The sequence below is a fragment of the Lissotriton vulgaris genome, chromosome 4_1, assembly GCF_964263255.1.
Source record: "Lissotriton vulgaris chromosome 4_1, aLisVul1.2, whole genome shotgun sequence".
Lineage (NCBI taxonomy): Eukaryota > Metazoa > Chordata > Amphibia > Caudata > Salamandridae > Lissotriton > Lissotriton vulgaris.
In genome coordinates, this window is record NC_141691.1 from 1,208,195,281 (window position 1) to 1,208,216,527 (window position 21,247).

General features: G+C 39.5%; 1 protein-coding gene across 1 annotated transcript in view; it reads right to left on the reverse strand.

The window, feature by feature from the left end:
• Positions 1–13,989: 13,989 nt before the first annotated feature.
• Positions 13,990–21,247, reverse strand: part of BAG1 (BAG cochaperone 1) — a 290,695-nt gene continuing 283,437 nt past the window's right edge. The window contains exons 6-7 of the mRNA XM_086965420.1: positions 19,515–19,577; positions 13,990–14,971 (exon numbers count right to left, since the gene is read on the reverse strand). Of these exons, the coding sequence (XP_086821546.1) occupies positions 14,882–14,971; positions 19,515–19,577 (153 nt within the window). The 3' untranslated portion in view covers positions 13,990–14,881. The remainder of the gene's footprint in view (positions 14,972–19,514; positions 19,578–21,247) is intronic.

Consider the following 21,247-nt stretch of genomic DNA (forward strand, 5'->3'; position numbering starts at 1 on the left):
GACTGCCCTTGGAAATGGGAAAAGGTGTGGGGCAACTACCAAGGTTTTAGAACATAAGAGAGTGGGATTGGGACCAGAAGAGAAGAGGGGGAACCTGACATTTTGGTGTGGTACCAATTGGGGATGGAAATCTCTGAAAGGCATAGAGGCTCTGTTTCTACTGACTATCTGTATCACATATTTGAGGCTGTCTGCTCTGCTTAAAGTGTACCATGAATTATTGCTTTGAATACTGTATTCAGTGTATGATGAACAAAGTTTAATAAAAATATTTTTTTTAAAAGGTAAAAAGAAAGCAGTACATAACATTTGAATGAAGCTAGAAGTAGGCTCACCTTTACTAAAGCAGGTTGTGGAGAACTGCCTGCCCCACTGCTGAACTGAGTTCTGTGTCCTCATTCAGGCATTAGGGCTCTGTGAATAAGTGCCTGTTTCTCCACGTAGCTGATCTACAAATGTCTTGTTGAGGTACTTCAGCATAAAGTGCAGCAGTTGTCGCCATGTTTCTGGGGGAATTCGCCTTCACTCGGCCCAGGAGTGGCCGCTTCAGCTTGTTGTGGCAAAAAGGTATTGCAGGCTGACAGTCAACATGCTATGCCCCATTTGAACAGGGGGCAGCCTCATCCTGGACGGTTGAAAGACAAACAGATGGTCTGATCTACCCATGTAATATCTAATTTTCCCCCGGGCATCCGGCGAGTGGCAGGAATGTTCTGCTAACAATGTTGATTTATGGAAAAATAAACTAACAGGTTAATTCAAATAACTGTATGTAGGGACTTTAGGCATAAATTTCAGGTTGGTTTGAAAGATGACTTTGTCTTTGATTTTTGTGGAAAATGCCGAGAAACTTTTCTTCTTTCCTTGCTAGAGTTCGGACAAGCAATCGCAATGTCTTCCTTAAGACAAATTTTAGATGCGTCTTATAAACAGATTCAAAGCGAGGCAATATGAGCTGGCTCATAACTTTGTTCAATTACCATGGAAGTGGAAAGTGTCACACAGGCGGGAAGGCTCTCACAGGACATTTTAATTAATTGCTTTATGATCTTTTGTGGAAATAAAGATGAGGCACTGTCTTCTATTCCTCTGAGCCTTGTAAGTGCTGTGAGATGGACTCTCACAAAATAATATTTAAGATCATTCTTGGATAGATCAGGCAAGTATGGAAGCATAGAGTTTAGTCTAAAGCCCCTGTCTTTTCATCATGTGCCGAAACATTGCTTGCATTCTTTTCCAATTGGCCAAATTCTAAGTGGTCAGGAACCAGGCAGTCAGGCTCAGTGACCTAAGGTTATGATGGAGGATCACTTTTGTGTCTGGAGAGAAGCTTGGGATACATCTTCAGCATTATTGCTGGATTTGTGGACATCGCCAGGAAGTCACTCTAACACTACTGGAGTGGCCATGCTGGGACAAGGTGGATCAGGGAAAAATTATCCTGCCTTTCACAGTACAGAGAGGTTAGATGAACAAGTTACTTACCTTCGTTAACACTATTTCTAGTAAAGACTCCATCTAGCAGCCAATTCCTCACATTTTGAGTATTCCCTAGGCATCAGACTGGATCCAAAAACTTTTTTCATAGTACCTCGGAGCGCCTGCAAGAGGCGTTGTGCAGTTCTGCACTGACACCGTTCCTCTCCAAAATGATGTGCGGGGCCTATAGAGATACTAATCCCACGTGCTGATATCCACTGTCCGTACCTCCAGATGTGGATCTCCAAAAGCAAAATGGTACAGCAGTGTGCAGATTCCTAGGCTTGTGATCTTTTTAATAGGTACACTTCAGTCACAAAATGAGGAATATGGAGGGGTCGCTGAAGAATCTGCGGCTAGATACAGTTTCGACTAGAAAGGAGGTTATCAAAGATGAGTAACTTGTGTTTCTGATACAGACTTGTAGCCACAGATTCAGCCTATTTTGAATAGCCACCAAATCAGTACCCATTTGGAGGTGGGTCTGTGAATAGATTCAAACCAGAAAGTCCTGCAGGACCGAGTATGGAAAACGCCCCTCTCGGCGAACCGGACTGTCCAGGCAATAGCTCTTCATTAACATATGAAGGGTCCTCACAGTTGTCTAGGACAGGGACTCATTCAGAGGCAGCTGCTGTGGCCCTTGTGGGGTGGGCACGCACTCCTTACAGAGGTTGCTTCTTTGTCAATGCATAGCAGATCTTAATACAAAGCATAATCCAGCGCCAGATGGTACAGTTCTGCACACCTTTGCGTTTTTTCACTCTGGTGAACCCAACAAAGAGCTGATCACCCACCTGGTGGTCTTTGGTGGGATTGATGGAAAAAATAAGCCCTCTTTTGTAGTTCAAGCAATGAAGCCTCTCCTCCTCCTTAGAGGGATGAGGTGGAGCATAAAACACGGGCAGGATGATGGCTTAACCGACATTGAACTGTGTCACAACTTTCAGTAGGAGGCTCTGCTTCGCAGAATCAGCTTATTGGGAAAGAAGATGGTGTATGGTGGACGAACACACTGAGCCTGAAGCTCATTCATACACAGTGCAGAGGTGACGGCAATCAGGAACCCAGTTTTAATGGTGAGAAGCCACAAAAGAAAGCTGTGAAGCAGCTCAAATGGAGTTCGAATAAAATAGGTAATGACAAGATTGAGGACGCATTGGGGAATAACAAATGGGGAACAGGGACACGTGCTGTAGCCCTTTCCGAAATTGCATCACAACTGGTGATTTAAATAAGGAGGGCTCATGAGGAACCTGTAAGAAGGCTGAGAGGGCCGAAAGATAACCCTTCACTGTGCCGAGAGCAAGGCCTTGCTGATCGAAAGAGAACACAAATGATAAAGTATCAGACAGTTTCCGTTGAAGAACACCTGGCTGCCAAGATGACATTAACCACCTACTGGGGACAGGTCAAAGGTGTTCAGCTGTCACCACTCAATCTCCACTTATCTTTTTTTTTAATAAAAATGTTATTGTTAGCAGGCTGAAGAGGAGAACAGCAAACAACAAAAAAAAAAAGAAAGAAGATAATAATAGTGCATAAAACACAATACATATATATAATGGGTGTCATACATAACAAATACATAACAGATACACAATTAGGTCGGTATTGCAGTTGAGAGCAAAAGAAAAGGCAAGAAGGAAAAAAAAAAATAAAAAAAAAATAATAACAATTTCATGTTAACAATCTCCAAACACTATGAAAGTTGTCAAATAACACAGTTTTTCAAAAGTGTAGCATCAGCGTTCTATAAAAGTACCCCAATTTTTTTCATAGTTTTTCATTGCTTTTATGCCCCTAATGTTTGCTAAAGCAAGCTCCATTGAGTGTATTTCCGTTACCAATGCCCACCAATCCCAGATTTTTGGTGTTTCTGAGCTGATCCAAGCTCTTGCCACCGTTAGTTTAGCACAGGATATTAATATTGTAATCAGGGCGGCGTGTGGAAGTGAATCTGGATAAATGTCTAATAGAACTGACACCGCTGTTAGAGCTGGTATCTGTATTTGCTTCATATGCAGGATTTTTTCCACTTCGCACCAGAAGATTTTCAAGTTCGGGCATGAGAACAGCATATGTGTCAGGTCTGCCACTTCGGTAGAACATTTAGGGCATTTAGTGCGATCGCTATGAGTGTTGTTATGAGACCATTTAGAGATTTTTTCGGGGGTGTAATATAGCATACAGGTTGTTCTAAATTGTTGGAGTCTTAAGCTGGATGATCGTGCTCGTTTATTGATATTCATTAAAGAATTTGTTATCTGTGTAGGAGTTATGTTTGATCCCAATATTCTGCTCCATTTATCAGCAAGCTTGCTGCAATCGTTAGGTTTGACAGCAATAAGAGTTCTATATGTCTCACTTATAACAGATTTGTTTTTTGATGAGTGTAAACAAATCCAGATGTCAGATTCTGGGGCTTCCAAAATTAGTTTTTTATTGATCAGGAAATCATGTATCTGTAGGAATTTGTATCTCATATTTTCGGGTAGGTTGTATAGTTGCTTGAGAGTGTCGAAATCCATGAAGCCCTGTACATTATATAAGTCCCCTAAGGTATTAATACCCTAGTCTAGACCATCGGTGGCCAGTGTTATCATTAAAGATATTTGGTAGGCCTGGATTTCCCCATAGTGGTAGATTTGAATGAAAAAAGTTAGTATCACAAAAAGATAAAATAGTGCCCCATATCTTTGTTATATCTCTAGCTGTCTTAAATTTGACTCTTTTGTAGTAGTTGGGATCATTAGTTCTAAATAAGAATAAATTTGAATCAGATTTTAACATGAAATGATGAAAAAATAAAGCCCTTCCTTCGTTTAGTAATGAACGTAAACGATTAGTGAAGGCAGACCAAAAATATAATTTAAAGTCCGGAAAATTAAGCCCACCTTCAGATGTGTCATTTTTCATAAGGTTCAATGATCTTCTCGCCTTTTTATACCCCCATATAAAACTGCTAAATATTCCATCCAATTTCTTGAAAAATGGATTATTTAGTGCTAGTGGTATAGATCGAATTAGGTATATAAATTTAGGTAATACCTTCATTTTAATCAAATTGATTCTGCCAATTATATTGAGAGGTAGCCTATGCCATTTTTTTAATAGTAACCTAGTAGATTTAATTAATTCATCGCAGTTTATTTTGTTGATGTCTTGTATTTTAGCTGTTATTCTTATTCCCAAATAAGTGGCTATTTTGCATATCTCAGGTATCACCACAGGAGGGGCGTAATTAACTATTATTTGTGTTTTTTGTAGGTTTAATTTATAGCCCGCTACTTTGCCATATTTCTCTGCTTCTAAAATTATTCCTTTTTGGGCCTCTACAGCATCTTCCGTGTAGACCGCTATGTCGTCAGCATATGCTGTTATTTTTAATTCTTGGTGTCCTGATTTAAACGGTATGATCTGGGTTTGAGATTGAAGGGCTCGCAAAAAAGGTTCTAAAGAAAGTGCAAATAAAAGAGGTGAAAGAGGGCAGCCTTGTCGAGTTCCTCGTAAAATCCTGAAATCTGAAGATACCAGCCCCCCATAGCTAGTAAATGCAGTTGGCTTGTCATACAATGCTTTAATACATTTCAAGAATTCCCCCCCAAACCTTAATTTGGATAATACGCACCAGAGAAAATCCCATCCCACTCGGTCGAAAGCTTTTTCAGCATCTAACAAAATCATACCGAGTGGGGTGGAGTCAGTCTCTGCAACGTCAAATGCTGTTATGGCCGTGTTGACATGTATGGTAGTGTCTCTCCCAATAATGAAGCCATGTTGCTGTGGATGGATAATCATGGGCATAATGGGGGCCAGTCTTAGAGCTAGAATTTTGGCGAAAATTTTTGCATCTGTATTTATCAGTGAAATAGGGCAATAAGACCCTCTTTCCTCTTTCGGTTTGTCCTTCTTCAGAAAAAATATTATTTTAGCCCTATTCCAAGATTGTGGTGTTTTCCCTTCAAGGCCTACAGATTGGATTACTTTCAGCAAGGGTTGTTCGAGCTCTTTTAGGCATATTTTATATATTTCTAATGGTATAGTATCTTCCCCTGCTGCTTTTCCTGAGGGTAATGAGGCAATAGCTTGATGTAGTTCTAGCATAGTTATCTGATCAGACAACGAGTCTATTTCAATGATATTTTGAGTGTCTATGGTGTGTTTTTCAATATATTTCTGTATGTCATCTATGCTGGGGGTTGTTTCTGGGGTGTATAAATTCTTGTAATAATCAGCAAATTGTTCCAAGATGTCTTGAGGTTTATTGTATATTTTGTTCCCTCTCCCCCGAATACTAGTGATTGTAACATCTGCTCTGTCTTCCGCTGTTTTATAGGCCAAAATTTTCCCAATTTTATCCCCGCCTTCATATTGATTTATTTTGAATTTATGTAGGCTGTTTATGCTCTTTTTAATAAATTTGGATTTTGCTTCATTTTTCAGTGACATGAGTTTAAGCTCTATTTCTATGCTTGATGTCAAGTTAGCCTGGAAGGATGATGACAAAAGTTCCTCTTGGATAGTTATTTTTGACATCAAAGTATCATTCTTTTTTTTTGATTCTATATTTTGTCTAATCACATAACTTTGAGTATAGCCTCTAATACTAGCTTTGCAAGCATCCCAAACTATTGCTGGTGATGCTGTATTTAAGTTTATATTCATAAATTCTGTAAGATGTAGTTTTAGCTGTGTTGTATAATCTGTATCTGATATTAAGTGTCTTGGGAAAGAAAAAGGCCTAGGCGTGACTCTATTATCTGTTGTTTTAAATGATAAAAATATGGCATTATGGTCAGAGGAGATGCGTTGGCATAAGATCATAGAGCTTGTATTCAATAAGTTGTCGCTTATAAATGCCATATCAAGCCTTGAACATAATTTATGGGGTGCCGAATAGTACGTATATCCTGGCTTACTAGCATATAGGTATCGCCAAGCATCTTTTAAGTTATGTATACGGCAAATATCCAATATGGAAGCCCTTGTTTTATGCATTCTTTGATGTCCCCCAGATCTAGTAGTGTCTATTCTATAATCCATGATGCAATTAAAATCTCCCATAACAATAAGTTCTCCCGTCCAGTCTAGAAGCTTAATGTTCAATTCGTCAAAGACAGTAGGCTCATCTATATTGCTTCCATATACCACACACAAAACATAGACATTCTCCAACCGTATCTGAGCAATGGCCCATCTGCCATTTTTGTCGCAAGATGTTTGTATTGTCTCAGCCTTAAATCGTTTATCTTTAAGTATAGCAACTCCCCTAACAGGTTGACAATATGATGAGCTGATGATAACTTCGTATCCTAAATGATTAAGGAGTTTTCTATCCTTCCCTGTGATATGTGTCTCAGATAGAAGAGCAACATGTGAGTTATGCAGTTTTAGTTCTTCTTTTATCAACATTCGTTTATTCTTGCTATTTAGCCCAGCAACATTCCAGGCTAGACATTTTATTTCATACATCTATATATCAGTTTAACCCAAAAAAGAGACAAAATTAAAGCTCTGCTCTCGAAGCTTATCTTATATTTATCAAAGCATTGCCTTGATCTCCTGTATTGTGTTCTAAGAAATTGCATCACAACTGGTGATTTAAATAAGGAGGGCTCATGAGGAACCTGTAAGAAGGCTGAGAGGGCCGAAAGATAACCCTTCACTGTGCCGAGAGCAAGGCCTTGCTGATCGAAAGAGAACACAAATGATAAAGTATCAGACAGTTTCCGTTGAAGAACACCTGGCTGCCAAGATGACATTACCACCTACTGGGGACAGGTCAAAGGTGTTCAGCTGTCACCACTCAATCTCCACTTATCATGATGGTGGTTGTGATGGCCTGGGTGCAAAACCCTGCTCTGTTGCTATAACCACTCATTCCGGCAAGCACAGGTATTATGAAAAAAGTTTTCAGATCCAGTCTGACGCCTTGGGGAGTTTTCAAAAGGTGAGGAATCTGTGGCTGTAAGTTTCTATCAGAAGCTATGAACTCCCACGTTTGGTGGGGAAGGCACATTCTCCCCTCTCCCCAATTAGATGAATTTGGGATGGAGGGTCAACTCAGAAGAGTCAAGCTCTCTTCTGGTTGTCTTGTGTGCATGGATGGGAACACCCTTTTTCTTCCCAGAGCTTCTGACATAAACTCGTCTTTGGCCACTGTTCTCTGCATAGCCTGGTCATATCCACCTTTTCTGGAGGAACAAAAGAATCATCCTTCACCCAAATACTAAGTGAAGACTCCTCTGAACATCTGTGATCATCTGCAGCTATGAAAAGCATAAACATTCAGGGTGCCTACATTTGAATAAGTTCCAAAGATTTGTGCACTGTGTGTCCATTTTTATATTTTGCAGGGCATCAGCTACTTGTCTTCCAAAGTGTTTGGCCATCAAAGGAAGACTCAGGCTGGACTTCTGGAAGTAAGGCTATGGAACAGCCATCCTTATCTTCGTAGGACTGTGATCCCTGCCAGTTGACTGGAGCCTCTGCTATACAAGTCCACTGCTTCATCAATGTTGGCAGCTGAGACACTAGCCCCTTCCTTAACTATGTCATTGTCTTCCTCTGTTTTGTTTTCTGGGATCAAGTTTCTGAGTGCAAGATGTCATGTCACCTATGGCGGTCAAGGATGTGCAAAGAATTCATAGCTTTTTTTAAATTAGCACCAGAGAACTAACCCGGTGGCCCATTTTTTATTCTTCAGGCATTTCTGTCAAGGGATGCTGAAGCCGGTGTGACAGGGTTTTGCGCTCATGTTTGTGTTGCTACCACAATAATGATATGTGCCTTATGATGGCCTGTCAAACAGCCAGGAGTTCAAAATGGGGCCCTATATTTCTTTTCCAAATGAGACAATACTGCCTGCACCATTGTTGGGGTCTTCATTAATTTAAGGCCTTCTGGAGAGGGTACGTGGAGGAGATGCCTCCAGCATCAGAGGAAATGGAGGAGGCGATGTAGGTAGTTATTAAGAAGGTGATGGGCCTAATGGTGGCTGTCCAACAGGATCTTCAGCCATGAAGGTTTGAGGTTGGTAGTCATGTTCTCACCTCTTCCTCATAAGCCTCCTCCTAAAATTCTGGCACAAGTTGCACATGAAATTACGCAGAACTATATCTCGTATTGAAGGCATTCTGCTGGTCGCGGATGTCAGCTTCAATTTCTAAAATCTGAGTGGGCAAGTGTGTGGTCACTTTAAATAGAGAAAAAGTGGCTGAAAGTAGGATATCTGTTGTTAACAAGGTGGTAGGTGATATCGTGGAGGTAGTTGCTTGTATTCCTGTCCGATCAGTAAAGGTCAATCACTGAAGGTGGAATGGTAAGACACCCATGGTGCAGTTGTTGACTGTGTACTTGATGGCCTAGTAGTGGATGATAATAATGTTGAAGGGGTGCTCTTGGTTACCATCAATGAAGCCTGCAACATAGGCGTCAATTGAGGAGTGGTCTTAAACAATTGTTGACGAGCAAGGATTTGCCATTGGCAGTGAGGATGGCAGGCTTGACCGGGCTTTAGTGGAGCTGGATTTTCAAAATGTTTTTGCAAAGGTTTAGCTTCATGCTTGTAGGAGTGTTTTCCTGAGGAAATTCCTTTTTTTCTATTGTAGTGGCTGCAGGTGCTTTGGGTGAAAAAAGTTCAGCTCTGAAAACTCCAAGTTTCCTTTTATGTGTCATATTCATAGAAGTGGTTGTTGGAGCACTTCTCATTTAATCATTCCCAGAGGGGTTTTCTCCTGCAGGGTTGTTTCAAATGATGTGGTATGCTACCAAACTAAACACTGTTGTTAAGGATTTAGGTGAATTGAATGTATTGTCATCACACAGGGATCTCATATAGTAAAGTGCAAACATCACATCGTGTATATGGGCCAAAGGATGAAGTATTAGGTTAACTCACCACTTGTTAAAAGAATGATATGGTATTACATTTTAGGGCAAATGACAATATTTGAACTTTGTGTGTTGAAAAAGTGCAGTTATTAAGAAGCCTTGATAGAAATGTGGACAGTACACGTGTTTAGATATAAGGTATATCGAAATATACTGCATTCTAGTGTTTACAGGTGTACTGAAATTGTGCTTTACAAATTTACAATGAAAATCATTCTTCTTATTGAAAACTCAATCAATATTGTAAAATACAAGTAGCAATTTCTCTTAGTTCATTATTATTGTCCGTTCAGTCTGAATACCATGGATTTCAAATAGTGGTAGGAAATAAATTTGGGAAAAAAAGTTGAGCTCACAATGAGCAAAATACTTCTAACTTAAAGTGTTAGAAAATAAATCACAAATAACCTTCCACAGGAAAGCATATTTTTTTGTCAGTTACACCTACAACTAACTTCAAGTCAAGTTATCCAAATCTGGATTTACGGATCCGTGGCTATTTAGGAATCACACGATACCCTGTAGAATGGTGCATTATGTAGTCAAATCGCTAGTTGCCACATTCACAATAAATAGGAATGAAAAAATTGAGAAATGTTAAAGTAGCAGCAATCCCGCCTCTTTCTATCTCATGAAAGGAAAAAAACAGAGTAATCTACATCCTGAGATGTTGAAATCCGTACGCTCACTGACACTACAATTGGTGAGAAATTGGTTTGTTGGTTGAATGGGGTAACCCCTGTAGAAACAACAGCCACAAAAGTGGCTGATCCACAAACGTCACTAAAGGAACATGTGCTTAATCCACTGGTAACTTGGCAAAAAAAGCCTTAGAGACAATTTGTAAAGTATCTAGGCAGCACACAAGCAGCAATAAAGTGAAAAATCTCATACCAATTTTTAAAAAAAGAGTACATTATAATAAATTATTTGACACCAAAATAACAATAATCCAATCTGTAGAACAGGAGTTATGAAGTTAAAGGTAAAAATTAGCACCTAAAAGATCAAAGAGCCAACCGCGGACATTTAGTCAGAGGAAACTGGGTCAAAGTCGAAAAATGTAACTGATCATGAAGGAGCACGAGTTGATTACAAGAAGTGGATTAAGCCTAGTCTGCACTTAACTTCAGATTTAGACGAAATTCAGAAGAAAATATTCTGAGAGGGTAGAGTTCAGAAGGGCAAGGATTCATCCGAGGAGGGAGCGTCATTGCCGGGGAGCTGCTGAATGAAGTGGCTGTCACGATTTCTACATTCAGGCCAAGTCTCTTTTTTGAAGTTGAAAATCTCCAGTGGGAAGAGGCCGGAGGCTGTAGCGGACTATAGTTCTACGATGCCAGATACTCCTTTGGCGAAGGACAAGTGAACATGGTTTGCTGCTACGGTGTAGAACATAGTAGGTAATGCCGCAAAGTCATGCTAGCATTTTATGGTGCCCCCGCCAAGCATATTATGAGTTTCCTCGACAACACACATTTTGCATGGCGGTGCAACCGTCATGAAAAGTCTAGCAGTGAGGAAACAAAGCCTCCTTATGCCTAACGTCGTGTGGATGCATACAGGGAGGGTCAACATGTGCTCCCCTGTGTGCATGCATACCAGTACCCGCTCTGCATGGACTGCAGCAGTCCATGCCAAGCAGGTACTACCTTTGACGTTCCCATTGCGGTGCATATTTCATAGGCACCGCCTTGGGAATGCCAAAGACCCGCCGCCAGACAGGAGAAAACTCCTGATCTGATGTGCGGATCCCACACAGGTTTGGAGGTGCAGGAGCAGAGCGGTCCTACTCCTGCACCTCCAAGCTAATACAGCCCATAAATTCCAAACACCTAATCAGCTTGCAGAACATCTGGAAGTTGTGTCACTTTGTGCCGTTCTTACACCGACATACTTTAAAAATATCGTTCAGAAAACGTACTACACAGAATGACATCAATTGTATGAAAACATACAGAAGAAAGAGGTCTTTGTGAATATGTGACATATGGTGGTAAAACTTTACAGATTGAACAAGAGTGGTTTATGAAGCTTTATGATAAAAGTACTTGCAAAACATAATGGGCCGGATCACAAAGATAACGATCTTTTGAGTAAGTTTACTACTTTTGGCAATTCCGAAAATCATAGTGTAAGTTACTAATACTACTCTGTAGTTAAGTCCCCCACCACACATGCCCAACCAGTGGTACTGCAACACCCTCCCATAGAAAATGATAGAGGTTAGGTATTAAATTAAAAACAAAACAAAAATGTTTAATTAAATTATTTAAAATATAAAATAATTGTTGTTTACGCTATTTTAATTTAAAAATGAATATAATTTTTTTTATTTAAACATAACTAAATTAATTTTACTTAATTCTATACATATTTTTTTCTAATTATTAATGCTTTTTAAAATAAATATTATTTGTCTTTAGGTGGGAATGTATTTTTCAAAATAAACTACAAAAATATAATTTGATGTGTTAAAAATATTTCTATTAAAGATTCTTTTAATAAAAGTTACTAGTGCTATAGAACTTTTTTATTCTTCGCTACATTTAAAATAAATATATAAAACAATTTACATTAAAATTTAAGAAAAACCTTTTTATAATAAGCGTTTTTATTCTTCCCTATACTTTACCTAATGGATATCTCCAACCCAACTGCTCTTGAGAAAAATTATTTAACTTGAAAATAAATATTTTTACACTAAATAAAATTAATGCAAATTCATTTTATATATTCATCTGAAAAGTGGAATAAAAAATGTGACAGCACAATTGCTTCTGACAAAATCTTTCCTTTATTGAAATATATTTAAAGACATGTTTTAAAAGTATGAAGTAAAAATAAACACCTAAAGAAAAACAATATTTTTATTCTGAATAAATAATTATTCAAAGTGATGTCAGAATTGATCAATTTTAATTCAGTTGTATTTTAATAACATTATGAAATTAAATAAAGTATTTTAAAATAATCTTTATTAATAATTGAAATCAAAAAGGGGTACTGAAATAGGTTTAAGTTAAATAATAAATATGTACTCCTTTTATTGCTGTTTTTAACATATTGATCAACATTAATTTAGTTGTATTTTAATAACATATTAAATCAAATATAGCATTTTAAATTATTTTTGATAAATAATTTAAATCAAAATATGGTGCTGAAATAGGTTTCAATTAAATAATATACATGTACCCTTTTTATTGCTGTTCTTAACATTATATCATACTTATTTATATTTTAACTATTTTTAAAATAATTTTATTCAACATTATTTCCTATGAGGTTTTATTTTAATTCCCTTCCTCCATTATTTTCTATGAGCCCAGAGGATAGCCGTGTGGTGCTGGACTTACTACTGTTTTGTTTTTGCTTTGTTAAAAGACAAAAGTATAAGTGACTCCTAAGTTAATTTACATTTGTGAACCAGGCCCAGATTAACTCCTACATTTACTAATCATAAACTGATAAATCTAGGCTTTGAATTGTGATAAGGTCAAAACTGATGCAGACTTTGCATACACTAAGAACAGAAAATAAATACATTTAAACTAACAAACACAATAACAGAAATATGCTTTCCACTGATAAGAAACTGCGAAATAGTTTGAGTGAACTTCTGTGGAAATTTCAAGGAATTCTCTCAGCAGTACCTCATGTGAATCACCTCACATTTAAAAATTACGTGAAATACAAGACAGGGGGACAGGCTCAAACAGAAAACATGTCCCACAACACATTTTCTACTCAAGCCATTTCTGGAAGCACACAAGGGTGCGGAATTACACATAGGCCCCGACTAAGAGTTTGGCAGTCTGACCGCTGGACCACCTTTGTGGCGGTCGGGAGAATGCTGCCAAGCAGGCGGCATCTCGACCACCACATTACAAACTTACCACAGAGCCTGCAGTGAAGCAGCTTTGGTGCAACAGCAGCTGCATGCTTCGGCTCATAGAAAGAGCCAGAATCACATGCCACCACAATGCAGCGCCACCTGTACAGGAGTGCACTATGTCGTGCACTGTGCACTGTGTCATGCACATCATGTTGTGCATGACACACAGTGCATGCGCAAAGAGTGCAAACAGTGGGGGGGACAACATGTGCCCTCATGCACAGTCCCCAATGGGCAAAATCACCCTGGAGCCCCTGTTTGGGGCCCCTTCCCTGCCTTTCCACTGACATTTTCTTGGTAGGGTCCCTGCCATGAAAAGGTTGGCAGAATGGCAGGCCGTAATCAGCATGGAGGTGCCAAAACCGGAATTGCCTCCATGACCCGCCACTTTCTCCACAGCCTTGGGATCCAAGATCCTGGCGGTGGCGGTCGTCTCATGTTAATCGGACCGCCATGCTAGTGTTCGGACCACCGAGGAGGCAGCGGTAAGATCGTCACCTACTGTATGGAGGTCTTGGGACCCCCGTACTCGTAATCAACCCCATAACGTGATATTGGTGGCATTTTGCAAAATAGTCACATTATGTACAATTCAAAATGTGCAAATTTCACAGTCTTAGTAGAAAGTTGGCATAGCGCTAAATTGGTGGCACACCATACCAGCTTCTCAATATCACCTCTTATGAAAAGGCAAAAAAATTAACTCTTACACTGCATTTAAAAATATGTCCTTTAATCTTGTCTGCTCTCATGCTTACATTTGCTATCCTCAGAAATGCTCTGATCAGGACGTCCTACAATGCACACGCACGCTTCCCTAACAGCCACAAGAGCTATACCACACGCACCTATGTACAAATACGTCATATTCCAGTCCTAAGGTAGCTTTTCAGTATGTTTTGTTAACGAACAGGAATCTTGTGGTACATCAGAAGGTGGAAGTCACTAATGGGGTACATTTGGTTGGTGTTCATCTATTCTTAGGCAAACAGTGCAAATATAGACGCCACTGAAAATACACCAAGACCTAAGCAACTTGAAAATACAATTCTGTCAAAGAAAAACTGCTCATGAAGGCAAATAATATCACAAACTATGCCAATTTCATACATTTTAGCAGCGTTGCAACACCCAAACTCCAGACTATCTCTGCTCATGGCAGAAGTCTTTTTGCTGTCACAGTCAGCCTTTAATTATTCATACACACCGATGCCCGCCAACCAGTAACATAGGTTGTTGAAGCTAGCTCATGTCCGTCACAATTCATCTGCTGACTTGCAAAGGACTCACATTTCAAGCAAGTGACAAATCGGGTGGCAGAGTAAGGCTGGAAAAACGCACCTACTGTTTGCAGCAATGCCTGGCAGCCGGAGTGGGACTAATTCAGGCGCGTGTTCGTCCACTGCCAGTGGTTTTGAAAACCTCAATTTTGTATCACTTTTGATAAAATAGATGTGGGGTGTGAAACAAGTCATGTTGCATGAAAAAGCTGGTACCAGTTCAAAACAAAGGATAAAAAAAGCTGAATGATGCTCCAAAACAAAGAGCAAAGACGCGTTTTCCCTTGCTCATAGAGCAATTATCTTCTAAACTACAGGAGCCAAAGTCTTATTCGGAAAGGGCCATATTCTTGGATTGTAGCTTGTCCATTTCTTGTCCAATATTTCCTTCTACTGTATCACACTGGGCAAGGAGTCCCTGAAAACAGAGAAATATATGAGTCACGGAAATAAAAGAATGCAATTTGGGTTGAATACGATGCATTCGCTTATCACAAGCACAAAAGGTTGAAAACATGTTAATGAAGTGAATCACTGAGACGGGAAACCTAAGAGAGACTAAAATGACACAGGACGGGAAGATTACTGTACTTCTGAAGCATTTCTTGATAGGTCCTTTGAGACCAATGTCAGAGGAGGGCATTCATTGCAGTGTACGACATAAGTAAATGATAGAGAAAAATGTTGGTGAGATTGAGATTATATAGCACCCAATGCACTGAAGTAAACACATTGCAATAATAAGGTGGAATGTGGCAAATGTGATGTGCTAATTTCACCTAAAAATACGAATTTGAAACACTTTGATAGCAACAACTGTTTTCCCAAAAATATTTTCAGGGCGCTATAATTTCCATTTTTCCGCAGTACACAGAGAAAATGTAGGTTTTTCTGTTGATCTATGGACACGTAGAGGGAAGAAGCACTAAAAAGCTCTCTGTGCTCTCTCTTTAAATATCTTCATTTTCCCCTTCCTGTGCAGAGCAGGCTATAGTTCTCTAACCTTTGTGGTCATACCTGCCTGGCTCCAATAAGAAAGACACCTTTTCCGGTGTTGACCCATCTGACCTGCTCTATCTGCACGGAAAACCCAGCCAAGTCTCGGAAAAAGATCCACGGTGTACTTTATCCTGATTAAAGGGGGATTTAAAATGTGAATTACAACTGCATTTCGGCTAGCTCTGATTTTCCATTGTACTCTCAAAATAGCATAAACACCGGATCATCGAGCCATTAAGTTTTATTTTTTCATGCTTTAAAGGGACATCAGTGCTATGACAGCATTTGCCAGAGTTAGGACCTCGCTGGTGGCTGCCACTGTTAAAGCTGAGGATAAGCCATGGACACTAGAGCATATCTTGCTATTCTATTACAGTGCATTTCTAACAAGGAGTGACAATAATAATGGGTCTGCCTTGTAAAAGAAACTGCAAGCCACGACTATTGGCTTTACTAACAATTGTTCGGCAATGACCGCATAATAGAGAAGGTGAACAAACAAGTTTGATTATTCCAATTTAAAAAATTGTCTAGATAGAAACATCAGTCGTTATAGAGTATTATAAAACGTAAGGGGGTCATAATGACTGATAAACTGGTGTTACATTAGGGTGTTTTTATAGACCCAATATTCGCTCAATGGAATCTGTTATAAAGTTCCAGCATCTAGTTTAAATTAATGGTCTATGCAATTTCACTACACATAAAAAAGTTCTCATGGCATTAACAGGGGAGTATATCTACAATGCCTACTTACAAGAAACATACCCATTATATTAAGTAGCAAATAAACAACGTAGAGATTGTTTTGGGATAGTATGCCTAAGCTGCTTCTCAAAAAACGTAAAGAGCAGTAAGCGTTGGCTTTCATAAGAATCTATGTTATAAATTGAAAAGTCTGGTCCTGAAAGTAGATAACTACTACTGTTACCTGAGCTGGATACTAACAAACTACTCCATCCAAATGTGTACCTGCCTAATTAGGAAACTTATCATATGTTAACAGGATTATAAGGAAATTATTTAATAGAGACAATAATAGGGAATTTAATAGTACAACACATCAAATGTTCGACAGAAATTGTATCTACAAAAGCAGAGGAAAATTGACTAGAGTAGTTTGGACTCATTTATAAAGGATCAGGGTCTAGAGGATTATTGGAGAATTAACCTTTTAAATAGGGTTAAACATTAAGACAAAGACTCACACATTGCCCCTTTCTGCATAAAACCTTTACCTGAAAAGATCTCTTTTGTGTTAGCAGACCACTAGAAAATACAACTCTGAATTTAAATTTACAACCCACATCCATGCAAATCCATGCACATGGGCACATTTTATATCCTGGGTATGTTCCTGTATTCTTAAGTGCTGCTGCATATGTCATATAAAATGGATATTCAGTTTAACATATTCCTGTTATGGAATAACTCAATTAATTAAACACTTTTTAAAGAAGTATAGGACCTTTTTAATTGAATATTACCATTGAAGAATAAGTGAAATTAATATTGTTTTATTAATCACTGAAAACTTTTATAAGCGAACAAGCATTTTATTCTTCTCACGAAATGTAATATTGTGTGAATCAGAAACTGACCTTTCAAGCGAGTAAGAGAAATTGAAGTATATAACAAATGTAATTCAATAAAAAAAATCTAAATTCTTTCTTAATTGTGCACAAGAAGCATTGGGACGGTGTTAACTAAAATGGAAAACGCCTAATGCATAACCATAAACTGATGAGCAACAAGACAATGATTCCTAATACAAATTGACAGAAAACTGATTAATAGGAAACAGAGTTTGAAATCATTTTCATTATTTTTTCGTTTCTTCAATGTCACATTAGAGTTAAAAAACAAGAAAAAATGTTTTTTCCAAGCTATACCAGTGTCTGATTTTTCACGTGATTAGGAAAGAACTTTAAATGTGGCATTAACACATCATGAAGTAGCCGGCATTACCAAATCTCTGCAATTTTGGAAGGCACCAGTATCTGATTAGCTTATTAATTTAATATACCTTCTACTCTCTTCTACCTAGATATTTCCAACATTGGAAATAAATATTTTCTTTCAACCATTAAAACATCTACTGTTGAAAGAGTACAGTATGGACCAATCAGAATTCTGAATGGTGACTAGAAGCTCTTGACCAGTCTTCAGGAGAAAGATTTCAAAAATTCTGTCTCAAATTAGTGCACACATATCAAGTTGTATTCAACAGGGGAACTAAGTCTATTAATTGAAGGATATGGATTAGAATTGTAAGAAAGTGAACTAATAATTGGGATGGCTGGTAATCTAGCACACGTTGAAAATTATGCAACTTCTTAGGTTCAACACAGTTTTCAATAGTTTACATCTCAGCGACAACCCCTGTAACTTAAGCACAGATTTCACAGGCTCAACTTAGAAAAAATATGAAAAGCATTTAAAAGTACAAAAGTAGTTAAAAAGTCAAAAACAGAATAACAATGCCACTCCAATTTATGCAAATTGTGTAAAATTAAATAAACCAAATGGCACCAAATCAACAAAAATCCAATAAAGGAAACTGAGATATGAACTCTTAAGATTTAAGGCAAACCATGGCAAGAGAAAGTAAAGCACCAATCAGTAATCCACATTCACATATGGCCAGTAACTATGCTCAATTTCAAGCCAACCACAATAGAACGAGGGTCGGATACACCAAGTAGGGTTGTCAAGGTCAAAAATGTTACCTTTTGACTTAGCATCTGAAATGAAAGTCAAAATCCTCCAGCAGGGTAAGGCAGAGAACTAGATGAGACAAAGTCTTGTTGAAGTCAGATAGGCATTGAGTGAGGTCGCACTAAAGCCGCTGGTTTCGGGAGACAAATCTAAGTGCAAGAATAGTAAAATTTAGCAACGATTGAAATCCTATTGTCATCTTTTTGCCCCTTCGCCTGGTCAAGATTTCTACCTTCTGTCTTACTCTCTTTTTTTGGAGCTCTTATTCTTTAAATGGAACAAGGTAGCTGGCTGCATTCGGGGAGGTCACACCGAAATCAGACAGGCTTGCAGTGGGGACCACCCATAACTGGATTTTGATGTGGTAAAAAGCTCCAAGCAGGACCTATCTGATTATCTTGCCCAGCCAGTTTGCATCTGCCAGCAGATTCGCTTGGGTGGTTGGTTCCAATCATCCGGCGGTCTGTAAGTCCAAAACATTTTTAAGTCCACATTTTCCAGAGGTTTCAGAATAAGTCCTTCTCCCACTACTAAGGCTCCCTAGGACATGAGGGAGAGCACTTTGGGATCGGCACTGCTCCAGCAGAAGCCATAGCAGAATTTAATTATCTTCTAGTTGCAACTGGTCACTACAGGAATAAGGTCTCTTGCAGCTTTTCAAGTCCCTGTAGTCATATGGCCAGCCAATTGATTCTTGAAGCCCACTTCTTGGCCGAGTACAAGTGGGAAAAGGTCCTTCAGGTCTCCTCTCAAGTCAAAAACCAAAGGTACAGTCCTGATTTGTTCTTTCACAGGTCCATAACGTGTTCTGAGGAACAGGTGGAGTATGTTTGCAATGTTTAGAAGTCAGCGGGTGTGGGTGATGTCTAAGCACTCCCTAACCATTGGAGAAAATGTTCCCTGGGGCAACTCTACACACATTTGTTGCAAATCCTGTGTTTTACTGCAAACTGGCTGAGAATGCACTATTCTAAGGGGAAAACAAAGATTGCACAGGGGTTTTTCCCTTTGAGGGAGCTTGTGTGCCAGTCAAGGGTGTGTTAGTGGGACATGTTCAGTCCCCTTCTCCTATTATATACCAATCAAAATACTGCTATTCCCCAATAGCCCCACTCACACCAAAAACATTCTAGCAGTGGCAGCAGAATTCTAACTGCAACCAGTTCCTGGAACAGTGAGTTTCTCTGCCTTCAGAATCATGGTACTTTAAACAGTTTAAAAAGAGATTAACGTAAATGACTCACCTGCACCTTTTTCACTAAGGTCTTTCTTTTTAGTCGACAGTCACTGAAATTATCTGGCACGCTCTATGATAAAACACATTTAAGGAAAATAGGTATGACTTTAGGTAATTATAATCTTCTCATTCTCATCATCATCATCATCAGTTCGTCTTTATTAGATGATTTACAATCATAAAAGACACAATACATACATAAGAGTGTCGATGAAAGGGATAACACCCTAAAAACATACATTACATACAAAATTAATGCCAACATTATCGAAATCCTAACAAGTCTATAATGGTTAAGATAAATAAAGTCAATCAGATATAGTATTTTCCTACAAATAATCTCTGGAGGAAGGCTAGTTTAGATTAGAACACTCAGACACTAAGTTTAATTCCCCAACAGCCTCCAATTTTTTCCTCCTCAGTGCCCAGGACCAACTCAAGAATTTCGCAATGGCTATAACGATGTCTGCACGCGTATTCGTTGTCAGGATGCACATGGCTGTCATTCAAGACCTAGTGCGAAGATTGGAACACAATGGCTTAAGCCACCTACAACGGGGGCCTTTGTAAGCTGGACACACGAAGAGTACGTGGGTTATTGACTCTTCCTGGGTATGGCAAAAAGGGCAATTGGCATTCATGGGCTTTTTCCATTTAGCAACAAAAGATCTTAGGGGAAGAGTACCCCCTCTGAAATGGTGTTATAATTTCCTGTCACTAGTTCTTGTGATCAAATTCCATTATGGGCCTGCTATCAGTGCAAACTTGTGATCTAAGAAGATACCTGTAAGCGAGGTACTACCCACCACTGACAGGGTCTTTCTAGTAATCATCTATACTACTATAATAAAGGAAAAACTTTCAGCCTCTGAGGCGGGTAAACTCGGGAACTACAGCACCAATCCACACACCTGATACACCGTTGGAATCGTCAGGGCGTGTAGATGGTTATAGGCTATATAAATGTAAAAAAAATAAACGTTATTTAAAAAATTTACAGTAAAAAAAAAAGTAGTCCCTCCGAAGTAGCGCCGGCCGCGACGTGCGTGCTCACGTCAGGAGCCCGGGGAGGAGCGGCGTCCAGGAGCGCGACGAGGAGCGGCGGACATGGCGCGGGGGAGGAGCGGTGACGTGAGGAGCAGCGGGCAGGCTAGCGGCGGTGCGAGTAGCGGACAGGCTGAAGGAGCGGCGGCTGAGGTAAGGGAGCGGCGGACATGGCGCGGGGGAGGAGCGGTGATGTGAGGAGCAGCGGACAGGCCAGGGCCGGTGCGAGCAGCGGACAGGCGGGAGGAGCAGCGGCTGAGGTAGGGGGACCCATGTCAAGCAGGCGGGGGAAGGGCTGGGCGGGGGCCCGGGCTGCAGGAGAAAAGAGAATGCAGGCGGGGGTCGGGGTAGGCGGGGGACGGGCCGGGCGGGTGCCCGGGCTGCTGGACAATGTCGGGGCGGGCGGGTGTCTGGGAAGCCTGTTGCTCCCGGACAAGGTCGGGACGGGCTGCTAGTATCCCAATAAAGCACTTTGAAATCATTTTTATTGGGGAAAGTGTTTCCTATAATCTTCTTAACAATGTACAATAAACAGCATTTCGTCAATTTCCATAAAACAACATCATGTTAGTGAAGTACTCAGCAGCAACAAAAGTACATATTTAGATTACTAAATAGTTTACAATTGCGTGACACAGATGAATTAACTTAGTCTTTTGTTAATTAGAAAATGTCTTTACCAGAGGTAAACTAAAA